At 42.0% G+C, this 24349-nt stretch overlaps 2 protein-coding genes, 1 long non-coding RNA gene and 1 pseudogene across 6 annotated transcripts in view; 2 read left to right on the top strand and 2 right to left on the bottom strand.

Annotated features, from left to right (window-relative positions):
• LOC147638058 (putative anthocyanidin reductase) overlaps window positions 1–24349 on the top strand; it is a 258444-nt pseudogene that overhangs the window by 119890 nt on the left and 114205 nt on the right. The window lies entirely within an intron of this gene.
• Window positions 8458–9920, top strand: LOC147638063 (uncharacterized). 2 transcript variants are annotated; one of them, XR_015265336.1, is made up of 3 exons: window positions 8458–9327; window positions 9398–9511; window positions 9595–9920. It is a non-coding gene; the product is annotated as an uncharacterized LOC147638063 (long non-coding RNA). The 2 variants fall into 2 exon arrangements; XR_015265338.1 differs by having other exon boundaries at window positions 9640–9915.
• Window positions 11540–13720, bottom strand: LOC147638064 (uncharacterized). 2 transcript variants are annotated; one of them, XR_015265339.1, is made up of 3 exons: window positions 13661–13720; window positions 11726–13134; window positions 11540–11655 (listed from the first exon to the last, which is right to left on the bottom strand). XR_015265339.1 is itself a non-coding variant. In XM_086794846.1 (2 exons), the coding sequence occupies exon 2, from the start codon at window positions 12705–12707 to the stop codon at window positions 12093–12095; it is 615 nt and encodes a 204-aa protein (XP_086650972.1). In that variant the 5' UTR covers window positions 12708–13134; window positions 13661–13720; the 3' UTR covers window positions 11572–12092. The 2 variants fall into 2 exon arrangements, 1 of the variants encoding a protein (XP_086650972.1); XM_086794846.1 differs by having other exon boundaries at window positions 11572–13134.
• Window positions 19008–21522, bottom strand: LOC147638065 (uncharacterized). The gene is made up of 6 exons (XM_086796435.1): window positions 21491–21522; window positions 20472–21004; window positions 20179–20282; window positions 19863–20029; window positions 19128–19271; window positions 19008–19026 (listed from the first exon to the last, which is right to left on the bottom strand). Exons 2-6 carry the CDS (start codon window positions 20995–20997, stop codon window positions 19008–19010), a joined length of 960 nt encoding a protein of 319 aa, XP_086652561.1. The 5' UTR covers window positions 20998–21004; window positions 21491–21522.

Consider the following 24349-nt stretch of genomic DNA (forward strand, 5'->3'; position numbering starts at 1 on the left):
CGAAGCGTTTAGAGTGCCTGTAATTATAGAAGTTAGTCGTAGACTAGAATAGTCTTGTAGCACTCTATAGATAGTATACAAGGGTATAGCCCAGGTCAAGTTTTGTTGCTTCATTTAGAACTAGAAAGTATAGAACAAGTAGCCTAGAAACATAGTTCGAGACTGATCCACTTCATTGGTCTTAGGTAATCAATTGCAGGCAAAGAGCAACCTGAGAAGAGGAAGTTGCGACTTATCCTAATAAGTGGCTGTTTCTTTTCTTGAATGTATTTAAGATCAGGAAACTGGTATAAGTCAGGAGGAAAAGATCAAGTGTTGAGCGCGAGTATTAAGTCTAGTGAGAAGAGTGTCACCAACGCTCACCGTATCTTAGAGCCTATTGTTGAGGTAGTGACCTTGTCAGAATCAACCTCTAGTATGGCTTTTGAAACTCACTCCACCGACATGCAAGACTTTTCCATGGCATTCAATGTAAGTGTAGTTCCAGACGAATTTGGACCATCATGGCTAGTCCAAGGGAAGCCATTATGGCTATGTGGAATTGATGAAAATAGTGATGGAGCTGACACGTTGAGCTCTTCAGACTATATTCCAGAGCCATTTCTAGAGCATGAGTTAGAACCTCATGGGTGGCGTGACATTCTTGCTACCTTAGATGTGTGCACGAATGTCGTGGATGGTTCAAGTGGTTTAAGACAACAGACATCACAAGTGGCAGTTTTGAAATGGAGATCTCTTCATTCAAGGTCGTTAAGGATGAAAATTTGGCAGAAGGACCAAACGATAAGGAGTCTAGGAGGGTAGAAAGGGAAGAACCTGATGCTGAGGAAAATGAAATAGAATCCTATGATGCATCAGATGAACCTCTTTCAGAAGATGGGTTAAAAGAGAAAAAACCTAAAAATATTTAAGTGGTTGAAATGGCTCAAGAGGAAGCCAGAGAAAGAGTGAACAAACGCAGAATGCGAGGAGTGATTCCGCTAGCTGATGGGTTGTCTAAACGTTGTAAGTTTAGCATGAAGCAAAGTCTTGAGGATGGAGAGTCCGAGGATGAAACACCTCCTCTCTTCATTGTTGTTCAGGTTGGGGAACAACGTCTACAAACCTATGCATTTATTGACTCGGGGGCGGACGGGAACACAATCTCGTTTGAGTTATTTTCTCAACTTTTAAACACGAAGCTTAAAGAAACGAATGCCATGTTTGAAGTGTTCACTGGAGATAAAATTAAAGCTCATGGCATTTGTGAATTGGAATTGTTTGTAAGTGAACTAAGCTGTGGGGACAAGTTCTGTGAAAATGCATACTCCACTGATCTTAGGAAGGACATGGCAAAGGAAGCACAATTGCTTCATACTGGGAAAGAAAGTTAGTCCATTGTGAGAGTGCCGACAATCGATTGTGGGTACCTCTGAGACAACCAAATGAAGCATATGCTGCGATTGTTCGGGAACTGTCGGAATCCTCTATAAAGAAGACAACAAGTTCACCATCGAACACAACTGAGCAGGATCATCAAAATGCAAAGACAAAGCCACCAACAAAGCTGAAACAACCAAAGAACGCTAATGCCGACAAAAAGAAAGAAGCTCAAAACAAATGGATTTGGGTAAAGAAAACGGATGTGCCAATGACAAAGACAATCAATTATTCGAAGGCACAAGGAAACCAAAATCCAAGCAAGCAGCTAAAACGCCAACAAACAAGTGGTCAACAAATCTTTTAAAAGATCAAGTTCAAGAAACGAAAAGATGGACCCCAAAAGCGCTTCTTAGAGCTCAAAAAGATACGGAATATATTTAGGTTCCAAAGATTCAAAGACCATCGCCAACGCCATCTCATAAGCCAGCAAATCAAAGAAGAGATAACAAACCCATGCAAAGAGTGTGAGGATTTCTACGAAATCAAACAAACAGGTATGGGTTCCAAAGACATCTCTTCACTACACTGCAGATGGACAGGCTTGGATTCCTAAACAGTTGGTAGCACAAACAGTCAAAAAAGATGCTAAAAGTACAGTCAATAAAAGCCTTACTCGCCACACCATGCATCAACAATCAAAACCCTTAAAACAGGTGTGGAAACCAAAGGCAAAGCCTCAAGCAACACGGAAGACTTGGCAAGGCAACAATACCAAACAGGTTTGGAAAGTGAAAACTACTTTGCTAAGTGACGCTCATACAACACAACCTGTTAAGGTCAAGATGACAAACTTCACGAAAGCAATCAAGGTTTGGAAACCCAAACAGGTTCAACCAACGAAAACAAACAAGCAGGCTCCAACAACATCATTAAAGCCAATCCACTTCAGGGCATTAGATCTTCAACTCAAGCTATTTGGAGTTACGTCTGTGCTGTTGCCATGCCATACATGGCTAGATTTTGTTCAACGCGACAGCAAGGCTACTCCAAATTAGCGTCATTTGTGAAGCTAGCGCGACAATGTCCTAAAGACAACGAATTTTCAAGGTCGATGAGATGAATCACCATTAGACATATAGTAGATTAGGGTAGTTTAGGTAGGAGTTAACCTCGTCAGCAAACGCCCATGAGACACATTGTACCATGACCTTGTTTCTAGCACAGTATGTTTTACTTGCATTATTCTTTCAATGCATACATAGGGTCGCATTACATGACCTTGCATGAGGCATATTCTTTTGAAACTCTTGCACACTCCTACGACCATAACCGATCGTCGCACGTAGTGCTTCGATTGGGTGGGGGAGAGCACGAGTGCAAGATAGGTCAACCGTGAGACGAGAAGTGTGTGTTACTATAGAGTTGTACTAAAGGCATTCTCTTTTCTCTTCTTTCACATAAAATTCGCTGTAAATAAAAGGAATAAGTGTAATTCTCTGATATTGGTATCAGGACTTGAGGCTATTCTCTCCTTGCTTAAGAAGAGAAGTCCTATGAGAGCTTTAGAGAAGGAAGTGACTTAAGAAGTTGCACACAGATTAGAAAATTGTGTACTCAATGTCTCATAGTAACCCAGGAAAGCAAATTGTTGATAGTGGTTTTGATATGGCACAAGATAGTGCCAATGATGATGATAAACAACTTGTTGGCTATATTTTGAGCAGGTTTAAAGAGATGATGAGCAACCCAACTCTCCATGCCGAGTTACAAGCTCAAATTGCAGCCAACAACACGGTTTCTCTTTTCCAAAAAGAGGTTATTTTTGAGAGGGCAATCTTGTCATTTCCCAACTCGATGACACTTTTGATATGGTTTCTAACATTGGCTTAAGAGAAGTGGGGCCCCGAGCAATGGGTGGAGGTGGGTCCTCAAGTATTGATTGAGCTTCCCTCATGAGTTCCTGATGTACCACTAGATTGATCTTCTCCTCAATCATCACGAGTGTTTGGGTATCCTTGAAGCTTCTTCGGTAGCTTAGATAAAGCTGCAATGCGACTTCTAGGAGCTTCAATGGTGGCATCTAGAGTCTTCTTCACCTTATCAAAAGCAGAACCCCTAGAACTATCCTCAGTTGTAGTAGGCTTATCTTTTTTCACACTAGGCCCAAGTTGAGGTTGATGCTCCTAATGCCCTTCTTGGGATATAAAGGCTTGATCCTTCATGTTTTGTTTAGAGACTTCCTCAGAACTAGTGGATGCACTCTTAGTTTGCTTGTTGCGGTTCTTTTTCCTCCTAGTGGTCCTTTTTCTATTGGAATGTAGGGTCTTGTGCACTAGTTTTGCCTTTGCATCCCTAGTTAGAGGTGTTCCAACCATCGGTCTACATTTCAGCATTTCGTATCTGTGATCTAGTCATGACTCTCAGTGGCACGACATCCTCACTGATGAAGGTGGTGATGGAATTGTCTCTACAAAGTTAAGTGAGACCTTTGGCTGAGAGGTACCTTCCTCATGTGGTTTCAGTAAACAATCCTTTGGAAAAGTGTTCTACACAACACCCTAGACAATATCTTTTAGTTGGTGAAAACTGTGTTGCTGTTGTATTGGATCGAGCTGCTGCCCTTTGGCGATGTGGACAATCACGAGCCCAATGGGCTTCTTCGCACTCATAACAAGGGCCCATTAGTTTGGCTTCTACTTTCCTTTGCTGCCATTGACCTGAGGGGCTTGGAGTCCTAGGTTGGTAGCCACCTAGAAACATCAAAGAATTTTGTTCCCCCGATTGAGGATCTAGTGCTTGGCATGGATACACGGGACTTTCAAAGAGATTTTCCTTGGATGAATATGACGCATATTCCTCCTTCACATAGTAAGGGCATAATTTACCAAGTCTCTATACATATTTAGATTGTCATAGTCAACAAAGCTCATAGGAGCAGTCCCACGAGTAGGAGGTTGAGCTCCAAGTACAGGTCGTGCTTGCTCTTGTCCCATTGGAGGTTTACATTCAAAATTAGCATACTGATGATGCATTTGTGGAGCCCCTGCGTCCCTTGGCTACTCACGCTTCTGTCTCATTCTTGTAATGTGAGTATTCCTGTGTGGTGTGGGTATAATTCCAAGCATAGGCCTAGCACCACTTCTTTGTGGGTTGGTTTGTGACTAGAGGAGAAAAGGTAATACATTCCTCGGTTCTATGGTTACCACCACATGTTCCACAATGATGAGGACCTATAGGTAGTACACTCCTCATTAGCTACTATTATTGTGGCTACAGTGGGTGGGCGATAGGTTTGTCCCAATCTCCTTAGCACTAGGTTAGCTATCTGGTCTGGATTTACTAGTGTGCTAGACTCTGAACTTTGGTCATCACCCCATTGATCTCTAGGTTGCACCTCAAGGCTAGCACCATCTTGGAATTTGAAGTTATTTGTGAAATCCATAGCATCATGGCAGCACTCATTGAAATTTGTATGCTTCTTTGCATAGAGAGGTGTGTGCAGTGTTGAATTTTTTGAGTCCTTTTAAGAAGAGAGAAATTAGTCGACTCTGGGCTTCTCATCTTCTGGGCAATGATGAATGTACTACTTCATCCTATTTACACAGTCTCTAACTCTCTCAGTCTCACCTTGCTTGAAAGAGTAGATGTTTGCTACTGTGTCATGCTGAATCCCCATCAAGGAAAAAGCAGCAATGAACCTCTCTTCCAGAACTCGTAAAAGAAGACTTGTCGGAAGTCTCTAGTGCCTGAAACCAAGCAAGGGCCTTTTCTTCAAGAGTGATCCCAAATTCTTCAATATGTGTATGCCTATTAGAGTCACTTGCTTAGCTCGAACTGTTTGCCTAAATGCAACTACATGGTTATATGGATCTCCTAACCCCTCGTACTTCTTTTCCAGTTTCTGAAGAGTTGATGGCCTTACTCGTCTTGAAGATTCATCATCAGGCCCCTCACTCTCAGTGGTTCCTCTCTTTGGTAAAATGATCTATATGCATCCCAAATTGGTGTGGGTCCCCTAATACCGACCTCACCAACCCTCTCCAAAGATCTTGTTACCCGCATTTTAGGAGGTGTGTTTATGGGAGGTTGAATTGGCTCCGCTAACCTCTGATTGTCATAGTGAGAAAAATGTTGTTGTGGAGTGGTGATCTGTGGTCTTACTATTGGTGTAGGAGAATATCTTGGTGCTGGAGTTGGGCTACTTGCAGTGGTCCACTCTGATGTTGAGGGTCCCTCTCTAGTGAACTCTCGTAGGGGAGGAGCAATAGTTTCTCCAAGAAAGGTTATCACTCTTGGTTTGGCTGTATTAGTTGAGAACACTTCCATAAATAATGGTTGTGCTCTCCACGTGAGCTCGCCAATCTCCTTCCAGTCTAAGGTTCGGTATTCATTTGCCCATTTATCAATGATTCGGTTCTTGTATCTTGCAAGCTTCTCGACTACCACCACTAGTGCAAGAGGAAGATCTAGCTCTGGCAATCTAGTTGTGGCATAATATCCTTCTTAAGAGTCCTTATAGACCTCTTGAAGTAGGTCATCTTGAAAGACCTTTGTCACTAAGATTTGTCGTACGACCTGATCCATTTTGCTCTTTCCTATCCCTTTCCAAATTTAGATCTACAAAAAATTAAATCATCTATGGCTTTGAGGACTTGGCATTGGTCCTCTACAACCTGGCTGGATGGCTTTGAGGACTTGGCATTGGTCCTCTACAACCTGATCCATTTTGCTCTTGCCTTTCCTATCCCTTTCCAAATTTAGATCTACAAAAATTAAATCATCTATGGATGGCTTTGAGGACTTGGCATTGGATGTGGTCCAGGAATGTCTGGCTCAATAAGCTAATCATCTCTAGACTCCCTTGCTCTAGAAGTCTTTGACAAGTCTAGAAACTCACTCTTAGAGAGCCCTCCTAATTTGTCTATATTCTTTGGATGATAGGTGACTTCGTTGGAAGAGGTATATTCCTATGGCCTCATGGTCATAGGCATATACTCCATGGCTATAGAAATCTTCCTTCCAATGTTGGATTCTCTTTTAGAAAATCCACACCAAGAGTGTGATAGGTATATCCCTATGGCCTCATGGTCATAGGCCACTTCATGATAGTCGGGTCTCTTCTCCTTGCTATATGTTGGACAAACAATGCAGAAGATCCATATCAATCTCCCATCCAAGACCCCATAAGAAGATCCCTATGAACATGGCTATAGAAATCTTTCTTGATTGAATCCAATGTTGGAAGAGGTATGTCCCTATGGCCTCGCAGCAGTCATAGGCCACTTTAGGAGAGTTTTGTATCTTTGTCTCATTTCCTACCAGATTAGGAGGCATAGATGCACGTTTGGACTAGCGATATGCCCACGTTGCACTCTTAAATATATGGCGTGGGCACACAATGGGATATACAGCACGATCGCATGTTTTCTCATGCGACATAGATCTACATGTATGTGTTTGGTGCACATTTAATTACGAAGCCAAGGCTCACATTTAGGATGGGCCACATAGGTGTGCACACAAGACTTTGTGGCACACCGTGCATGTTTGGACATGCAATATGGATATAGATGCACCTGTATCACACTTTTAAATATACCATGCAGGTGCACATTGGGATGTACAACACGATCGCATGTTTGGTCCTGCGATACTTGAAGTATTTGTGTAAGTGTAGCACACCCTTGAACATGTGACATGGGTGCACATTTGGGATGTGTGGCATGGGCGCATGTGCGGCACAACACACATTTGGACATGTGATACAGGTCTAGCTACACCCATGCCACAATTTTAAATATATGGCATGGGCATACATTAGGATGGGTGGCACAATCCCACGTGTGGCCATGTGGCATAGATCTATGTACATAAGTGCAGTGCACATTTAAACATGAGGCATGGGTGCACATTTGGGATGTGTGGCAGAGGCGCACCTTTTCGACATTTGATATGGGCCTAAGTGTGTAATAGGCCGACGGTTACCATAATGAAACGTTTTGAAACAAGCATGTAGATGTTGTTTCGAAATGCTTTTTTAGGTCATTTTGAGTATGTAAACAAATTTTGGTGTTGGCATGTTTTTATATTCTCTCTCTAGATCTTCTGAGGCACATGTTTCTTTCTCTACATTTTGTTAGGATCCATTGACTTGAACTTATACTTCTCATGTCCATTCTACTAGGATTTCTTGTCCTTGGTCAGCTCTTGACCCATGGTGTTGGGCAATTTTTTTAGAAATTTTTCAAAATTTTTTGGCTTGACCCAAACTTCCCCCAGAATGTTTTTTGAAGCCTTTTGAACCATATTACACGAGAAAATAGTGCACTTTTTTTAGGTGAAATTTTTTGAATTGTTTTCAATTTCTAATGAAAATTTTGTATGCAAAATTGGTCTCAAGACCCAAAATTTTGATGTGGGGAAAGCAAACCACTCGTAATAACCAACATGAAATGTGCACTTTGCAAAATTTAGCTCCCATATTTTGAAAATTTTCCAGACTTTTTTTTAAACTGGCCTTTTCTAATCTTTTCGAAATGTGTTTTTTAATGCTCAGTTTAAGTGAGCAAAAGAGGGAGAAAAGAGCGAGAAGATTTAAGCGATCCAAAAAAAGAGGAGGCCAGAAGGCATGTGAAATGCATCTAACTCAAAATTTGATCTCAAATTTCAAATTTTGAACTAAAGGGTTAAGGGGAGAGGTAAGGTGCGATTAATGCACCTTACCTCTTGACATCAATGCACCCACACACTCACTCACTCGTCTCTCTCTCTCTGTCCTTCCACACACACCCACAAACATAGACTCGCTCTCTGTGTCTCTCTCTCTCTCTCTAGCTTGCCCATACTTTTAGCCCACCCACTCCTCCTCCTCCTCCTCCTCCTCTTAGCAAACACACACACACACACACACACACACATTTGGCTACTACCTTAAGTCTGTGCCGCCTCGATTGCCCCTGTGTAGAGACATCACGTGCCTTTATTTGCTACACCGTTCCTACTCCACATGATAGAGCTCTCCTCCCCTACCGTTATTGCTACTGCATACAAGTGCTACATTGCCCTACTCTATTCACCTCGATCCATCGTGGCAGGAACTCTGTGCCCTTCTGTTTGATTCGGCGATTTTTGAAGGTGAATTTGCAGGAGCAAGTACGTAGCACTGGTCAAAAACAGAGGACCAAGAAGGACTATTCAAGGAGGGTGCAGATGTTGGGATATTTCGCATTCAAGGTAAATTCAAGTCCTTCCTTTTGCCGTGTTCACCAAGCTTCTTATCACGCAGCCAGTGCAACAATGTCGCAATCCTATCGTATCCTAGTGTCAATAACATGCTGCAAAAAGCAAAGGAAGATCTCAGCAAGAGCAGCATGTCAGCTACATGGAGAGCATACAAACCTGCAATGGCAAAAGACATAGATGATGCAGTTCAAAAATATGCAATGTCCCAGAAAGTGTCATTGGCAGATGCCAAGACCAAGAGGCAGATAACGGCTAAAGTGTTGAAGCAAATCAAACAAGTCTCCTCAATGATCTCCTTGACACATTTAGCAGCTTTTCAAGCGGTGATCTCCTTTGTGCAGTTGGATCAATTATAGGCTGGAATGAGGTTTCGATTGGTTGTACATGCTCAACTCTACGAGGAAGTTCAGGGGCTGCACTTTGTGCAATTAACCTTGCTCATTATTTTCTTGGCATTCACTCTGGGGGCAGTTGTGGTTTTGATTTGAATGGTGCGACGTCCACCGACAATCCGGAGTTCGTCCACCTTTACATTACGGATGTCCTATCCACATTACCAAGTCCAAAGTCTCATTATTGGAAAGGAATTGACATGGCAGGCTTCTTCCACTGGTTAAAATTACATGCCTCTGAGATTCCAAATGAATCCCTATGGCTTGCAAGAGTTCTAGAGAGCAAAAGAAAAGTACATAGTGAGAACGGAAGTCTTTGTGCCAAACGCAGGTTTGTCTTTGACTATATTCATTTCTTTGAGTTCTTGTGTGAGATGTTAAGTTTGGATGCATGCTTGTAGGTCTTAAACACGTCGACATGTATGTAAGTTCCTGATTATTGGTCAGATGTCAATTTTTGGATTACAAGGATGTTTCAAGCAGTGATTGCTTTCAGGTTTTTGGCTGCCCAGATTGTAAGTAGTGTTATTACTTTTATTTGACTATCTTCAGTTATTAGAATTTTTGTGAGATGTTGAGTTTTGATATATGCTTGCAGGTCTTAACATGGCGACATGTATGTGGGTTCTCGTTTGCTGTTTAGGTACCAACTTTTGGGATACAAGTATGTTTCAAGCAACAGCTGCTTTCTGGTGTTTGGCATCCTAGATTATCAATAGTGCTATCGCTTATGCATACTTTCCATACATTTTCTTTGGTTAGCAGCAGCTAGCATAGAAAATTTTGCTTCAAGTATTTTGGTGGTGGTAACCAAATTGTGATAGTGAGCTCACTTGTAATTAGTAGGTTTCTATATCTTTGCAATATTCTTCCTTTTGTTTTTGATGTTAGGTTTGTGGAAACTTGACATAGAGTGGTTCCAAGATGGTATAGAGTAATAAATGTTGATGCCCATTGCAGCTTATAATCATCTAATCATCTTTATTTCTTTGTAATGTATTACATTCACACGAGCTTAGTTTGTTGTGTACATATGGTGTTAGTTGCGTGATTACTTATGTGTTGGGAGAAGTCTAGTGTGTGAAGAAATATATGTAACTTGGTCAAGTGGTGGCTTAGCTTAGTATGCTGAATACACTGCATCTCGACTTGACTAATTGTCAATTCAAAACATTTGAGAGTTTTGGGTAAATTCTGAGAACAAGTGATACAAATCATAGTTTATGTTATTTGATAGACTAATAGTGACAAGAAGCTAGACCAAAGTTAATTTGTGTCTAATTTCATATTTAAAGAAAATCTCGAGAATATACTTTCTTATAATATTTGGACATAATTTTAACTTATTTGCATGAGTTTCATGAGATGAAACTGCGAATTCGCATCCTTTTAGCCAATCTATTTGGATTGATGCCAATGAGGATGCGAATTCGCACTCTTGCCCTTTCATAAACTCCAAAAGCCATTCACTAACTAGTATATACACTCAAATGTAGACCTCTGAACTTAATCACGTATGCTAATCAGTTAAGAGTTGATTTTCCAAGAGGAGACGACTGAATCTAGATGGGTAACCAAGTATGCTCACCGAATATATCCATGTCCAAATCACAAAACTAAACATGGTAATGCTCCAAGTGGTCATGCACAATTCACACCTGAGTGACAAAATTCAACAATAACCATTGCAGTTTCATCTCATGAAACTCATGCAAATAAGTTAAAATTGTGCCCAAATATTATGAGAGTATATTCTTGAGATTTTTTTTAAATATGAAATTAGACACAAATTAATTTTGGTCTAGCTTCTTGTCACTATTAGTCCATCAAATAACATAAACTATGATTTGAATCACTTGTTCTCAGAATTTACCCAAAACTCTCAAATGTTTTGAATTGACAATTAGTCAAGTCGAGATGCAGTGTATTCAGCATACTAAGCTAAGCCACCACTTGACCAAGTTACATATATTTCTTCACACACTAGACTTCTCCCAACACATAAGTAATCACGTAACTAACACCATATGTACACAACAAACTAAGCTCGTGTGAATGTAATACATTACAAAGAAATAAAGATGATTAGATGATTATAAGCTGCAATGGGCATCAACATTTATTACTCTATACCATCTTGGAACCACTCTATGTCAAGTTTCCACAAACCTAACATCAAAAACAAAAGGAAGAATATTGCAAAGATATAGAAACCTACTAATTACAAGTGAGCTCACTATCACAATTTGGTTACCACCACCAAAATACTTGAAGCAAAATTTTCTATGCTAGCTGCTGCTAACCAAAGAAAATGTATGGAAAGTATGCATAAGCGATAGCACTATTGACAATCTAGGATGCCAAACACAAGAAAGCAGCTGTTGCTTGAAACATACTTGTATCCCAAAAGTTGGTACCTAAACAGCAAACGAGAACCCACATACATGTCGCCATGTTAAGACTTGCAAGCATATATCAAAACTCAACATCTCACAAAAATTCTAATAACTGAAGATAGTCAAATAAAAGTAATAACACTACTTACAATCTGGGTAGCCAAAAACCTTAAAGCAATCACTGCTTGAAACATCCTTGTAATCCAAAAATTGACATCTGACCAATAATCAAGAACTTACATACATGTCGACGTGTTTAAGACCTACAAGCATGCATCCAAACTTAACATCTCACACAAGAACTCAAAGAAATGAATATAGTCAAAGACAAACCTGCGTTTGGCACAAAGACTTCCGTTCTCACTATGTACTTTCCTTTTGCTCTCTAGAACTCTTGCAAGCCATGGGGATTCATTTGGAATCTCAGAGGCATGTAATTTTAACCAGTGGAAGAAGCCTGCCATGTCAATTCCTTTCCAATAATGAGACTTTGGACTTGGTAATGTGGATAGGACATCCGTCATGTAAAGGTGGATGAACTCCGGATTGTCGGTGGACGTCGCACCATTCAAATCAAAACCACAACTGTCCCCAGAGTGAATGCCAAAAAAATAATGAGCAAGGTTAATTGCACAAAGTGCAGCCCCTGAACTTCCTCGTAGACTTGAGCATGTACAGCCAATCGAAACCTCATTCCAGCCTATAATTGATCCAACTGCACAAAGGAGATCACCGCTTGAAAAGCTGCTAAATGTGTCAAGGAGATCATTGAGGAGACTTGTTTGATTTGCTTCAACACTTTAGCCGTTATCTGCCTCTTGGTCTTGGCATCTGCCAATGACACTTTCTGGGACATTGCATATTTTTGAACTGCATCATCTATGTCTTTTGCCATTGCAGGTTTGTATGCTCTCCATGTAGCTGACATGCTGCTCTTGCTGAGATCTTCCTTTGCTTTTTGCAGTATCTTATTGACACTAGGATACGATAGGATTGCGACATTGTTGCACTGGCTGCGTGATAGGAAGCTTGGTGAACACGACAAAAGGAAGGACTTGAATTTACCTTGAATGCGAAATATCCCAACATCTGCACCCTCCTTGAATAGTCCTTCTTGGTCCTCTGTTTTTGACCAGTGCTGCGTACTTGCTCCTGCAAATTCACCTTCAAAATTCGCCGAATCAAACCTGCGAAAGCTGACATGTGACCCTTCGCTTATGTCAATCTTTACCAGATTGACTCCATCCTTGCAAAAGCAATGCCTGGCAGAGCATGCCAATTTTGGAGATATAGCAAATGCAGTCCCATAGACCATCTTGAAAATATTTTATGCTTTGTCTTCAAAAGTCATTCTGATTCTTTTGGTGCTGTGAATTGCATCAGACAAAATGAAGGGATTCTTCTTGACACGGGCAGATGGACTCCCACGAACTGGCTTATACTCTTTAGGAACATAGGCCTTTCCGATGATAGAGTCCACATCATAGACTCTGTTGAACCTGTGGCTTTTATTTGCTGCATTTGACATCCTATCTGAGCAAGCTTTCTCCTCCTCCTCATCATGATCCCACTCCAACTCCAACTGTGAATCTTCATCTTGCTCGAGTATGCATGTTTCTTTATCTGGATGTGGCAAATCTACATCATCCAAGCTGCCGCACATTTCTTCTTCCATCATACAAAAATGGCAAAGCCTAACATTCTGTTCTGAATTAAGCATCCCTTCATCGTCCATGATTTCTCTGCAAGGATAAAGCATAGTAATATGCATGTGTGTGTGCAAGGATAAATCGTGGGATTATATGTGTATGTGCATGTGCGTGTGTGTGTGTGTGTGAGAGAGAGAGAGAGAGAGAGAGAGGGAGACTTTATGCATGCACCCATGAGAAAGAGCTGTGTGCGTGTCTACTAGGTGTGAGATTTGAGCACAAAACGCAACGGGAGGTAAGACTTGAGTACAGAACGTGTCAAATCCCACTTCCATGAACAGATTCGGAGAGGAAGGGAGTAAACGCACGTACTGTGCATGCAAGGATAAAGAATAATACTGTGTGTGTATGTGTGTGTGTGTGTGAGACTCATGTGAGAGAGAGAGAGAGAGAGAGAGAGAGAGAGAGAGAGAGAGGAAACTCAGGAAAGGGGGAGGGAGAGAGCAAATGTGTGTGTGCGCACGAGGATAAAGCATAGTATTGTGTATGTGTGTGTGTGTGCGTCACGCGTGTGTGTGTATGAGAGAGAGAGAGAGAGAGAGAGAGAGGGGGGGCAAACCTGCGTTAGATCTCGGGTGCCGACACTCCCATCAGCTTTAGCAGACGTCCGGGGGCCGCACCGATAAGGTCACAAGCTTTACTAGATCCAATGTTGCGATAACTCTTTACTTCAATGTGAAAATTTGTTAAGTATGTTTTCTTTGAGGCGTTGTGCACATGAGCATGCTCTCTACCTGTAGGCGATCCCCCGCCATGACATGCAATGTGCATTCCCTACCCTTGCCACGTAGGATGAAATGTTAGCTTTGCAAAGAAGTGACATCAAATCTGCAACCATAGTGTTTCCACGAAGTGGGGGTGGTCTGTGGCGGTTGGAAAATGTTGGCCATGTCACCATATCCCCCCCCTGCTCCCCCCTAGTGGCATGCACCTCTTCATGTGCACAGGGCTTGAGTAAGGAATGCTGTAGGGGAGGACCAAGTTGGATTCAGCATGTCATGTGAGTGGCGCTAGCTAGAAGCCTGTCGCAAAATCCTTTAATCAAGCACAACCATGTTGAGCAACTCCAAGCCATGCTACACAAGGTCCTAGTGCATTCGAGGCATGATTTGATACAATGGCTCGTTGACCAAGTAAAAGAGGTGGAAAGGAAGGTCGTAAAGCAAGTCCAAAATGTGGCATCCAACATAGCCACCAAGGTGAAGGAGTGGAGCTTCGTGAGTGTAGACGGTGGAATCTTACCACCAGCGATCCATTTAATGGTGGGAAGCTTCATCATGTAGTCTTCTAGAAGTTTCCATAGTTTGTTCTAGAAGCTACTTGGTGGATGGCTATTGTATGCACGATATGTCAGCAAGACATGAGCCTGCAAATAGACGGATGGGCCTATAAATAAAGGGACATTGCCTCATTGTTATAGGGTTCTTTTACCTTTACTTTTATGCCGATAAATACATAACCTTGTAAGGAGATTAGAAGAGTCATGGAATGTCACGTGCATGGCAGTTGTACCGTTTTGCATCTGAATATGAATGTATAAACTATCGTGCCGTATCTTGTAATAGTCGATGAATACAAAATGACTCTTATCAGCTTACTATGTAATCATGTTCTTTCTATTTCATTTTCACTGTCTGTTTCTTTGTTAAGTGGTTTATTAAGTTGGGTAATTCAATGTTGATTAGATTAGAATCTGTTGCCGAAACTGTAATGAATAATTTAGTCGGTAACACTTTGGCGACCACGATGAATAATATTGCCTAATTCACTGTCATGGCGCCTTTAAACGCGTGACGCACACAAATCTTAAGGGAGTGCAACCCCTCATAAAAAAAGATTTGCCGCCACTTCCTAGCGAGTTGAACTTAGCTCAGAGGCTAATGCCTAACCATAGGTATGCACACTATTCTAGAAATTAGAGTGTAGATAAATAAGCTAATTTGAGATGGATGGCTGGATTTTCAAAGTTTCTTGGGTTTATAAACTTGAGATTGTACGGCTAAAATGTGGACCCAAATTTTTAATCGGGAGACTGTCAGTGGAGTGAGGTGGAGGTGCATAAGTTGAAGAGCACTATTGTTAAACACCCAGTCATTTTATCAGGTTTCTCCTTATTTAAATGAAGCAAATCGTCGATGCCATGCACCTAATTCAATGCGGATGCCCATCAAAATCTAATAAAATAGGAAGCTAATAATAATATTACTTTTTAGTAAAACACAAAGAGTAAGTTGAATCAAATAAAACACAAATATCAAGCTAATATACATTAGCTTTACATTTTACTAAAGCCGAGAAATAAGACACGCGATCTAAATAAAAAGAAACTCGATCTGCAATGTTTGGATTGTAGTGTAGAAATAGAAAATCTCTCTCTCTCTCTCTCCCCCCTCCCCTTCCTTCCTTCCTTCCTTCCTTCTTGCATATAACAACCTGCAACCATCCTAATAATCCCTCTTGCACAATCACATTACTTCTTAAACCATACAGAGATAGTCTCTCACCGACATCGCAGCACAAGAAATACCATCTCTCTCTCTCTCTCTCTCTCTCTCTCTCTCTCTCTCTCTCTCTCTCAACCAAATAGTCTATACACAATGGGAGTATATGAAGGTTGGTATCTCTATCTCTCTCCTTCGAGTCCTATTTTGCTTTGTTTTGAGGGATTGTTGTCCCCTCTCTTTCTCTCTTCTACCTTTGCTTTATGTTCTACCGGTCTAGGGGGATCTTTGATAGATGCATGGGCTCTTGTCCTAGCTCTGTCTTCTCCTCATGACTCTCTAATGGTCTTTGATCTTGGTCCAAAGTCTCTCCCATGTAGGGGTGGGATTGTGGATGGGAAAGTTGGTTCTCTTGGTTTTGTTCTCTCTAATGGTTCTAGCCCTACCCTACTAAAAGTTCTCATATGTAGTGCTTCTATGTGGTATGTGGTATTATCTTAGCAAGTTATTCCAAGGACTGAGACATCTTTAAACAAGCGCTAGCTTTTCTAGGTCAATGACCTTATTTCTCGCCAATCTAAGGTCCTTAACTCATTAGCCCATTTATCTCTAACTCAATTAGAAGACCCTTCTAAATGCTCCACTACCACATGTGTCATAGTGCTTGGTGGTCTCAAAATAGGTCTTTAGGTCATCTCAATACACTTCCTTAATAGAATCATTTTGGAAAACCTTAGTGGCATAGATTTCCTTGACTACCTCCCAATGGTTTTAGCCATTCCCTTGTGTCCAAATGGGAAATGCTCTCAACGGAGGGTTGTGTTAGCATAGGAGATCACTTCTATCAAGTTAGCTCTTTAATTGATTGCTCCAGTCATGAAATCATTTGTGTCAGATTTGCACTTTTTCAGACCCCAAGGCACCAAGCCTCTAGAACAACATCATTAGATCCCAAATATGCAAACATATGCCATTTAGCCTGTTTGGTGTGCCTATGAAATTGTTTCAAAGTTTGAAGATTTCACACTAATAGAATAAGTTTTTGAAGTCATTTTGCATCTAAATGACAAATCCTTGTAAGGGAAGAGTGTCTTCTACCTGCATCACAAGTTTGAGCATGTTATGTGCATCTAAAGGGCTTGATGTAGGTTTGTGCTAGCAGCAAGTTACGACTCCTCTTATCAGCATGTTCTTGCTAAGGTTTGGAAAGAGATTATCCACACTCTTTGTGGAGGGTGGGATTACCTTTTGACCCTTTCTTCCAGAGCATGTTATGTGCATCTAAAGGGCTTGATGTAGGTTTGTGCTAGCAGCAAGTTATGACTCCTCTTATCAGCATGTTCTTGCTAAGGTTTGGGAAGAGATTATCCACACTCTTTGTGGAGGGTGCGATTACCTTTTGACCCTTTCTTCCAGAGCTTGTGAGATGAGATGTGAGCACTTTCTTCATGCTTGGAGCCTTGGTAATATAATGTGCTATGTTCTTCTTATAAATAAATAAACTAGTTAAAAATTTAAGATGGCCTGTCTTTAGTGTAATTGAAAAGAAGAAGAAAAAGAAAAAAATATTAAATAAAAGAAAGAAAAAAATAAAATCAAAAAGGAAAAAAGAAGCTCTCTCTCTCTCTCTCTCTCTCTCTCGGGAGAGATTTCAACGTGAAAAAGCAAAGAAAGGAAAGTTGAATACAAGAAATAAAACAATATTGTGGCAACCAAGAGAAGGTCCTCCAATCTTAGTGCTCCTTAGCGCTCTTTTGCCTAAGAAAATGCGCAAACAAACAAATGCATCCTTCAGCAGGCCAAAAAGAGAAGGATTGTTACATATGATATCACCTGGCCGGACATGGAGAGAGCATGGATTTCACCCCTTGATTGGATGGGGACAAAGATGAGGACAAAGATGAATTTCTATAGAGACCACCTTCCTCGACTCATAGAGGATGGATTCATCATTTGCCCGAGATAATATATACATACCCACGTGTCTCATGGTCTCAAATGCGCCATAGGTGAGATATGTACATCGTCTCACCACCAACTAAGGATTGATTCCGCATCCTTACAGAGAACAACGTATATGCTACTTGGAGCCAAAGATAGCGGAGCATTAATATATATGTCGCTACCCACCAGTATATTATGAGATCCGAGAGAGATTCATCATTGGCCCGAGATATATGCATACCCACGTGATATGGTCTCAAATGCACCATAGGTCAAATACGTACATCCTCTCACCAACAAGTAAGGATTGAGATAGGTAGATATGGACTGTAGAGAATCCTTACATAGCAGCCACTAATTGGAGCCAGAGAGACAGTGGAGCATTACATACACTACCCAGTATATTACGAGATCCGAGGGAGACTCCTCTGCTTATTCAGGGAGAGCTTTGGACCTCCTGATAGAGGGATGGATTTTATTGATCAGAAATGTCAGCAGCTATTCCTCCTTGAGATTCTTCGACAAAGAGAGTCGCTCATGAGAGGGGCAGCGCATAGAGAATCTAGGTAGAGCTCCTCACAAATGGCTTTAGAGGGTCCATTTTGATCATCCTTTGCCACCTGCTGCATCCACCTTCAGGGGGGTGCATAGAGGCACACTTCATGGTAGCGGCTCCTCACAAATGTCTTTAGAGACGACCCAGAATCATTCTTCGTTGCCTGCTCCATCCCCTTCAGGCCCTTTTACTGGCCGAAAATGCATCATGATGTCCAGGAATACTTACGCATTGCCAGAAGTGTCAAGTTAATAAAGCTGAGCGCCTGAAGGCAGGTGGGCTTTTACATCCTTTAGAGATCCCTAATGGAAAGTGGGAGAGCATCTCTATGGATTTCATTGTTGGACTACCGACGACTACTAATCGTGGACATGATGCCATTTGGGTGGTGGTTGATCGGCTTACCAAGATGTGTCGATTTATTCCCACAAAAAACCACGGTTAAGACTCCCGAATTAGCACGGCTGTTCGTGGATAATGTTTATCGGCTCTATGGGTTGCCAGCCAACATAATAAGCGATCGCAATCGAAAATTTGATAGCCATTTTTGGAGAGCTGTATTCAAAAGGTTGGATAAAATGCTCAATCTTAGTACGTGCTGATCACCCTCAGAGACTGATGGCCAGATCGAGTGAGTAAATCAAGTACTTGAGGATATGCTACGAGCATATGTCAGCAAACGACAATCTAATTGGGAAGACTATTTGCCCATTTTAGAGTTTGCCTACAACAGCGCTAAGCATGTGACTACTGGTTTTAGTCCGTTCATACTTATGTATGGCTTCCAACTTAGGTCACCTATTTCGGTGGGGTTAGCCAATGAGAAAATTCAACAGGTGAAGGATTTTCTTCAAGATCACATGGGTATGTTACGGATAGCTCATCAAAATGTTCGACAAGCTCAAGACCGTTACAAGAAGTATGCGGATACTCATCGAAGACCAATTACCTTTGAGGAAGGGCAACTAGTTTTTCTTCGAGTTCCTGAGAATTCGTAAAGTTTAAAAACTGGACCAGTACCGAAGTTATCGCCCCGGTTTTGTGGTCCATTTAAGATTCTAAAGAAGGTTGGCCCTGTTGCTTACCAACTTGAGCTTCCAGCAGAACAGCAACCTCGAAGGTTCATCCTGTGTTTCATGTAAGCCGTTTGAGAAAACGTCTTCACAATGATGACAATGTCGTTGGAGTCTTGGTTGAGTACACCGAATCTCCAGTTCAGCCCCATGAACCTGAAAGCATATTGGACTACCATGATTTACGTACTCGACATCACTCGTCAAGTGGAAGGATAGACCTGATGAAGGATCCACCTGAGAAAACATTACTACGCTAAAGAAGCATTTTTCTACTTTTGTTTTTGCAGACGAAAACTCTTCCAAAAGGGGGGAGTAATGTCAGGATAACGGTCCTATGGACACGGTTCCACATCTCGGACAAGGGTCCGTAAACCAAAGGGTGCTCAAACGGTTATGCCGGGAGCAGGGCACGGCCTAGGTGCTAAGGCATAGACGGGGTTCAGGGGTCAAGAGGGAGCCAAGTGCTGGGCCGAAGGTGTTTGCATGCTCAAAGTACGAGTCCGGGATCAATGGATCAAAGGACGGCCGGACAGGTGAGTGTGGACGCGGGCTAGGGTTTTAGTATAAAACCCAACGAGGACACTTAGGGCTCATAACTTCTTGTGCGATTGGAGCCGCCGAGCTACCTTCTCCTCCAAGGCATGGCTATGGCGCCCTCGGAGACGCGCGCATGACGCATGTGTGACATCTATTCTTTTATAGATAGTGGCTTTGAGATGTAAGTCCTAAAACATGTCTACATACTTTTGAATAGACTCATTGGGAGCCATCTTCAAGCTTCGCCAGGCAGTGAATACTTTGTCTTCAGCATTGGTAGCTAAGAATTGCTTCATGATGGCAATTCTCATAGCTTTCCAAGTCTTAGGGGCTTCTCCATTTGAGCGTAAGCTCGCCCACCATTGACGTGCCGACTTTTGGAAATGCATGGAGACATGACGTAGCTTAGAGGACTCAGTGAAGCCCTCATCTCCAAAGGCAGCGTCAAATTGTTATATTAAAGCTAAGACTTTTTCAATGGCCCCAAAAGCACCATCATAAGTTAAGAAGGTAATATTCTTACCTCCTTCTTTGAACTTCTTGAGCTTATTGGATCGTTTCCAAGCAGCACGGCTCCTTCTATGTATTCTATTTCATAGCTCACCAATGGAGCTAGAGGAATGGCCACTGCTTTCATCCGAAGATGATGGAGATGAAGAGGAAAGAAAAGAGGGTGACCTCTTCTTTCTTTTCTTTTGTCTCCTAGCCTTTTCTTCTCGATGAGAAGAAGGAACGCAGGTTTGCCCTCTCTCTCTCTCTCTCTCTCCCCCCTCTCTCATACACACACACACGCGTGACGCACACACACACACACACCCCCTTCGCTTATGTCAATCTTTACCAGATTGACTCCATCCTTGCAAAAGCAATGCCTGGCAGAGCATGCTAATTTTGGAGATACAGCAAATGCAGTCCCATAGACCATCTTGAAAGTATTTTCTGCTTTGTCTTCAAAAGTCATTCTGATTCTTTTGGTGTCGTGAATTGCATTAGACAAAATGAAGGGATTCTTCTTGACACGGGCAGATGGACTCCCACGAACTGGCTTATACTCTTTAGGAACATAGGCCTTTTCGATGATAGAGTCCACATCATAGACTCTGTTGAACCTGTGGCTTTTATTTGCTGCATTTGACATCCTATCTGAGCAAGCTTTCTCCTCCTCCTCACCATGATCCCACTCCAACTCCAACTGTGAATCTTCATCTTGCTCGAATATGCATGTTTCTTTATCTGGATGTGGCAAATCTACATCATCCAAGCCGCACATTTCTTCTTCCATCACACAAAAATGGCAAAGCCTAACATTCTGTTCTGAATTCAGCATCCCTTCATCGTCCATGATTTCTCTGCAAGGATAAAGCATAGTAATATGCATGTGTGTGTGCAAGGATAAATCGTGGGATTATATGTGTATGTGCGTGTGCGTGTGTGTGTGTGAGAGAGAGAGAGAGGGAGAGAGGGAGACTTTATGCATGCACCCATGAGAAAGAGCTGTGTGCGTGTCTACTAGGTGAGATTTGAGCACAAAACGCAACGGGAGGTAAGACTTGAGTACAGAACGTGTCAAATCCCACTTCCATGAACAGATTCAGAGAGGAAGGGAGTAAACGCACGTACTGTGCGTGCAAGGATAAAGAATAATACTGTGTGTATGTGTGTGTGACTCGTGAGAGAGAGAGAGAGAGAGGAAACTCAGGAGAGGGAGAGGGAGAGAGTAAATGTGTGTGTGCGCACGAGGATAAAGCATAGTACTGTGTATGTGTGTGTGTGTGCGTGTCACGCGTGTGTGTATGAGAGAGAGAGAGAGAGAGAGAGAGAGAGAGAGGGCAAACCTGCGTTAGACCTCGGGTGCCGACTCTCCCATGCAGTTAGGCATTTAGCTTTAAAAACTACTCCCCGCAGCTTAGTAGGTTCCCGCAATTAAGCTTGTAAATCATCTTTTCCACTTCGCAACACCTTTTCATATTCAACCTATAAACACGTCCTTTAAATAGTACCCTTTTGTGTGTAAAATATTTATTAAAAGAGCCTTTTAAATACAAGTTTCAAGTTTGCAAAGGTGTCCTAACTATTGTCATAATAACATACTCATACTTTGTTAAAGATCTCTCTCTCTCTCTCTCTCACACACACACACATACACACACATACACACACACTGTCATAATTTTCTGACTTTCCTAAATGATTTTCCTTTTCTTAAACTGGCCATTTAAGAGGGGAAGATGCCAGGAAAAAGAGTTGGGGATTATATGTTAATGATTATATCTTAGTCAAAATGAAGAGGACACAATGAAGGTATAATCTATGAAAAGGGGAATCTCTGTAAGGATTCCAATGAAGCACAAAGGCTTGATAGCATGCTTCATTATGCCTCCAAAGGATTGTACAAAGTTTACACCAAAGAAGGTTTATCAAGTTTTTCTCTCTCTAGAAATGACTACTTGAGATGGGGAAAAAGCTCATAAAAGTATGCATGGATGGACAAAGTGACATGTATGAAAGTGGATTCAAGGCAACAGAAGTGCCAAAAGGTGAATCCCACTTCAAAAGTACATGGAAGATTTTTCTAAGATCCTATCCGGATTTTACGGAGCAAAAATGGGGCCTCGAAGGACCTAAAACGACAAAATTCCGGCTTTGGGGCGGCGTCCAAAGGGGGCTCATGGGCAAGAAATGTTAAAAGTGGGCACCTTTTAGTCCAAGATGGACTCAATTCCACCAATGGAATTGAGTCCTCTAGTTTTGTGATTAGGGAGTTCTCTTCTCTCTTCTATCACATAAAATGCGCTGTAAATAAAAGGAATAAATGCTAGCCTCTGACATTGGTATCAGAGCTTGAGGCTATTCTCTTCTTGTTTAAGAAGAGAGGTCCTACGAGAGATTTAGAGAAGGAAGTGCTTTAAGAGTCTTAGTTAAGCTAAGCTGCACACACACTAGAAAACTGTGTACACAATGTCTCATAGTAATCAAGAGAGGCAAATGAATGATAGTGGTTTTAATTTGGCACAAGATGGTGCCATTGATGATGGTAAACAATTTGCTGGCTATCTTTTGAGCAGGTTTAAGGAGGTGATGAGCAATCCCACTCTTCATGCTGAGTTGCAAGCTCAAATTGCAGCCAACAACATGAGTTCTCTTTTCCAAAAAGAGGGAATTTCTGAGAGGGCTCCTTGGTGAGACCTCCAAAAAGAGAAATCCCTATGGTGGAGAGAGAATTAGGCCATTCTCTACCTCATGAGCAAAGAGGCAATGAAGACTCCCAAGTGAGGCAAGAGAATGTGCGACGAAATGAAGCTTTGGTGGAGGATAGGAGTGATACTTCTTCTCCCAGCAGCGATGATGAAGAAGTAGCTCCAAGACGACGCCGATCAAAGAAGTCTCCCACTCCTCCAAAAAGAAGAAGGTCTCCTTCTTCTCATCGAGAAGAAAAGGCTAGGAGACAAAAGAAAAGAAAGAAGAGGTCACCCTCTTTTCTTTCCTCTTCATCTCCATCATCTTCGGATGAAAGCACTGGCCATTCCTCTAGCTGCATTGGTGAGCTACGAAATAGAATACATAGAAGGAGCCATGCTGCTTGGAAACGATCCAATAAGCTCAAGAAGTTCAAAGAAGGAGGTAAGAATATTACCTTCTTAACTTGTGATGGTGCTTTTGGGGCCACTGAAAAAGTCTTAGCTTTCATACAACAATTTGACGCTGCCTTTGGAGATGAGGGCTTCAGTGAGTCCTCTAAGCTACGTCATGTCTCCATGCATTTCCAAAAGTCGGCACGTCAATGGTGGGCGAGCTTACGCTCAAATGGAGAAGCCCCTAAGACTTGGAAAGCTATGAGAATTGCCATCATGAAGCAATTCTTAGCTACCAATGCTGAAGACAAAGTATTCACTGCCTGGCGAAGCTTGAAGATGGCTCCCAATGAGTCTATTCAAAAGTATGTAGACATGTTTTGGGACTTACATCTCAAAGCCACTGTCTATAAAAGACTAGATATCACGCATGCGTCATGCGCACGTCTCCAAGGGCGCCATAGCCACGCCTTGGAGGAGAAGGTAGCTCAGCGGCTCCAATCGCACAAGAAGTTATGATGAGCCCTAAGTGTCCTCGTTGGGTTTTATACTAAAACCCTAGCCCGCGTCCACACTCACCCGTCCGGCCGCCCTTTGATCCATTGATCCCGAACTCGTTCTTTGAGCATGCAAACACATTCAACCCAGCACTTGGTTCCCTCTTGACCCCTGAACCCCGTCTATGCCTTAGCGCCTAGGCCGTGCCCCGCTCCCGGCATAACGGTTTGAGCACCCTTTGGTTTACGGACCCTTGTCCGAGATGTGGAACCGAGCCTATCACATGTCCAATCTTCAAACTTGCCTTCTCTAATTGATGCCTACATGGAATAGCCAAAAACTATAGTATATTGGTGGTTGTAGAGAAGGGGCACCCAATCTACTAGGTCGCAATCTATTTGGAAAATCAGCCAACTCCACAATTGCTTGTGAGGAAGCCATAGTAGTATATGAGGGAACTAGACAATGGTGCCCCTGTGTACGATGAGTCCACAAGATAATTAAGGGAACAACTAAGGGAAATAAGGTACAAAAATAAGGAGGAAGGCACATTCTCTAGGGTAGCATAAGAGGGCCCATCCAACCAAATAATTAAGCACACCAATCTTAAACCCAAATCTTAAG

Source organism: Cibotium barometz, chromosome 5, assembly GCF_041138505.1.
Source record: "Cibotium barometz isolate CiBa-2024 chromosome 5, ASM4113850v1, whole genome shotgun sequence".
Lineage (NCBI taxonomy): Eukaryota > Viridiplantae > Streptophyta > Polypodiopsida > Cyatheales > Cibotiaceae > Cibotium > Cibotium barometz.

Coding starts and splice junctions, on each gene's coding strand:
- LOC147638065 (XM_086796435.1), bottom strand. CDS start 20,997: ATGGACGATGAAGGGATGCTGAATTCAGAACAGAATGTTAGGCTTTGC. Junction 20,283..20,471: donor GATTGACATAAGCGAAGGGG/GTGTGTGTGTGT, acceptor GGATGAAAGCAG/TGGCCATTCCTCTAGCTCCA. Junction 20,030..20,178: donor CAAGAAGTTCAAAGAAGGAG/GTAAGAATATTA, acceptor CATTTCCAAAAG/TCGGCACGTCAATGGTGGGC.
- LOC147638064 (XM_086794846.1), bottom strand. CDS start 12,707: ATGGTCTATGGGACTGCATTTGCTATATCTCCAAAATTGGCATGCTCT.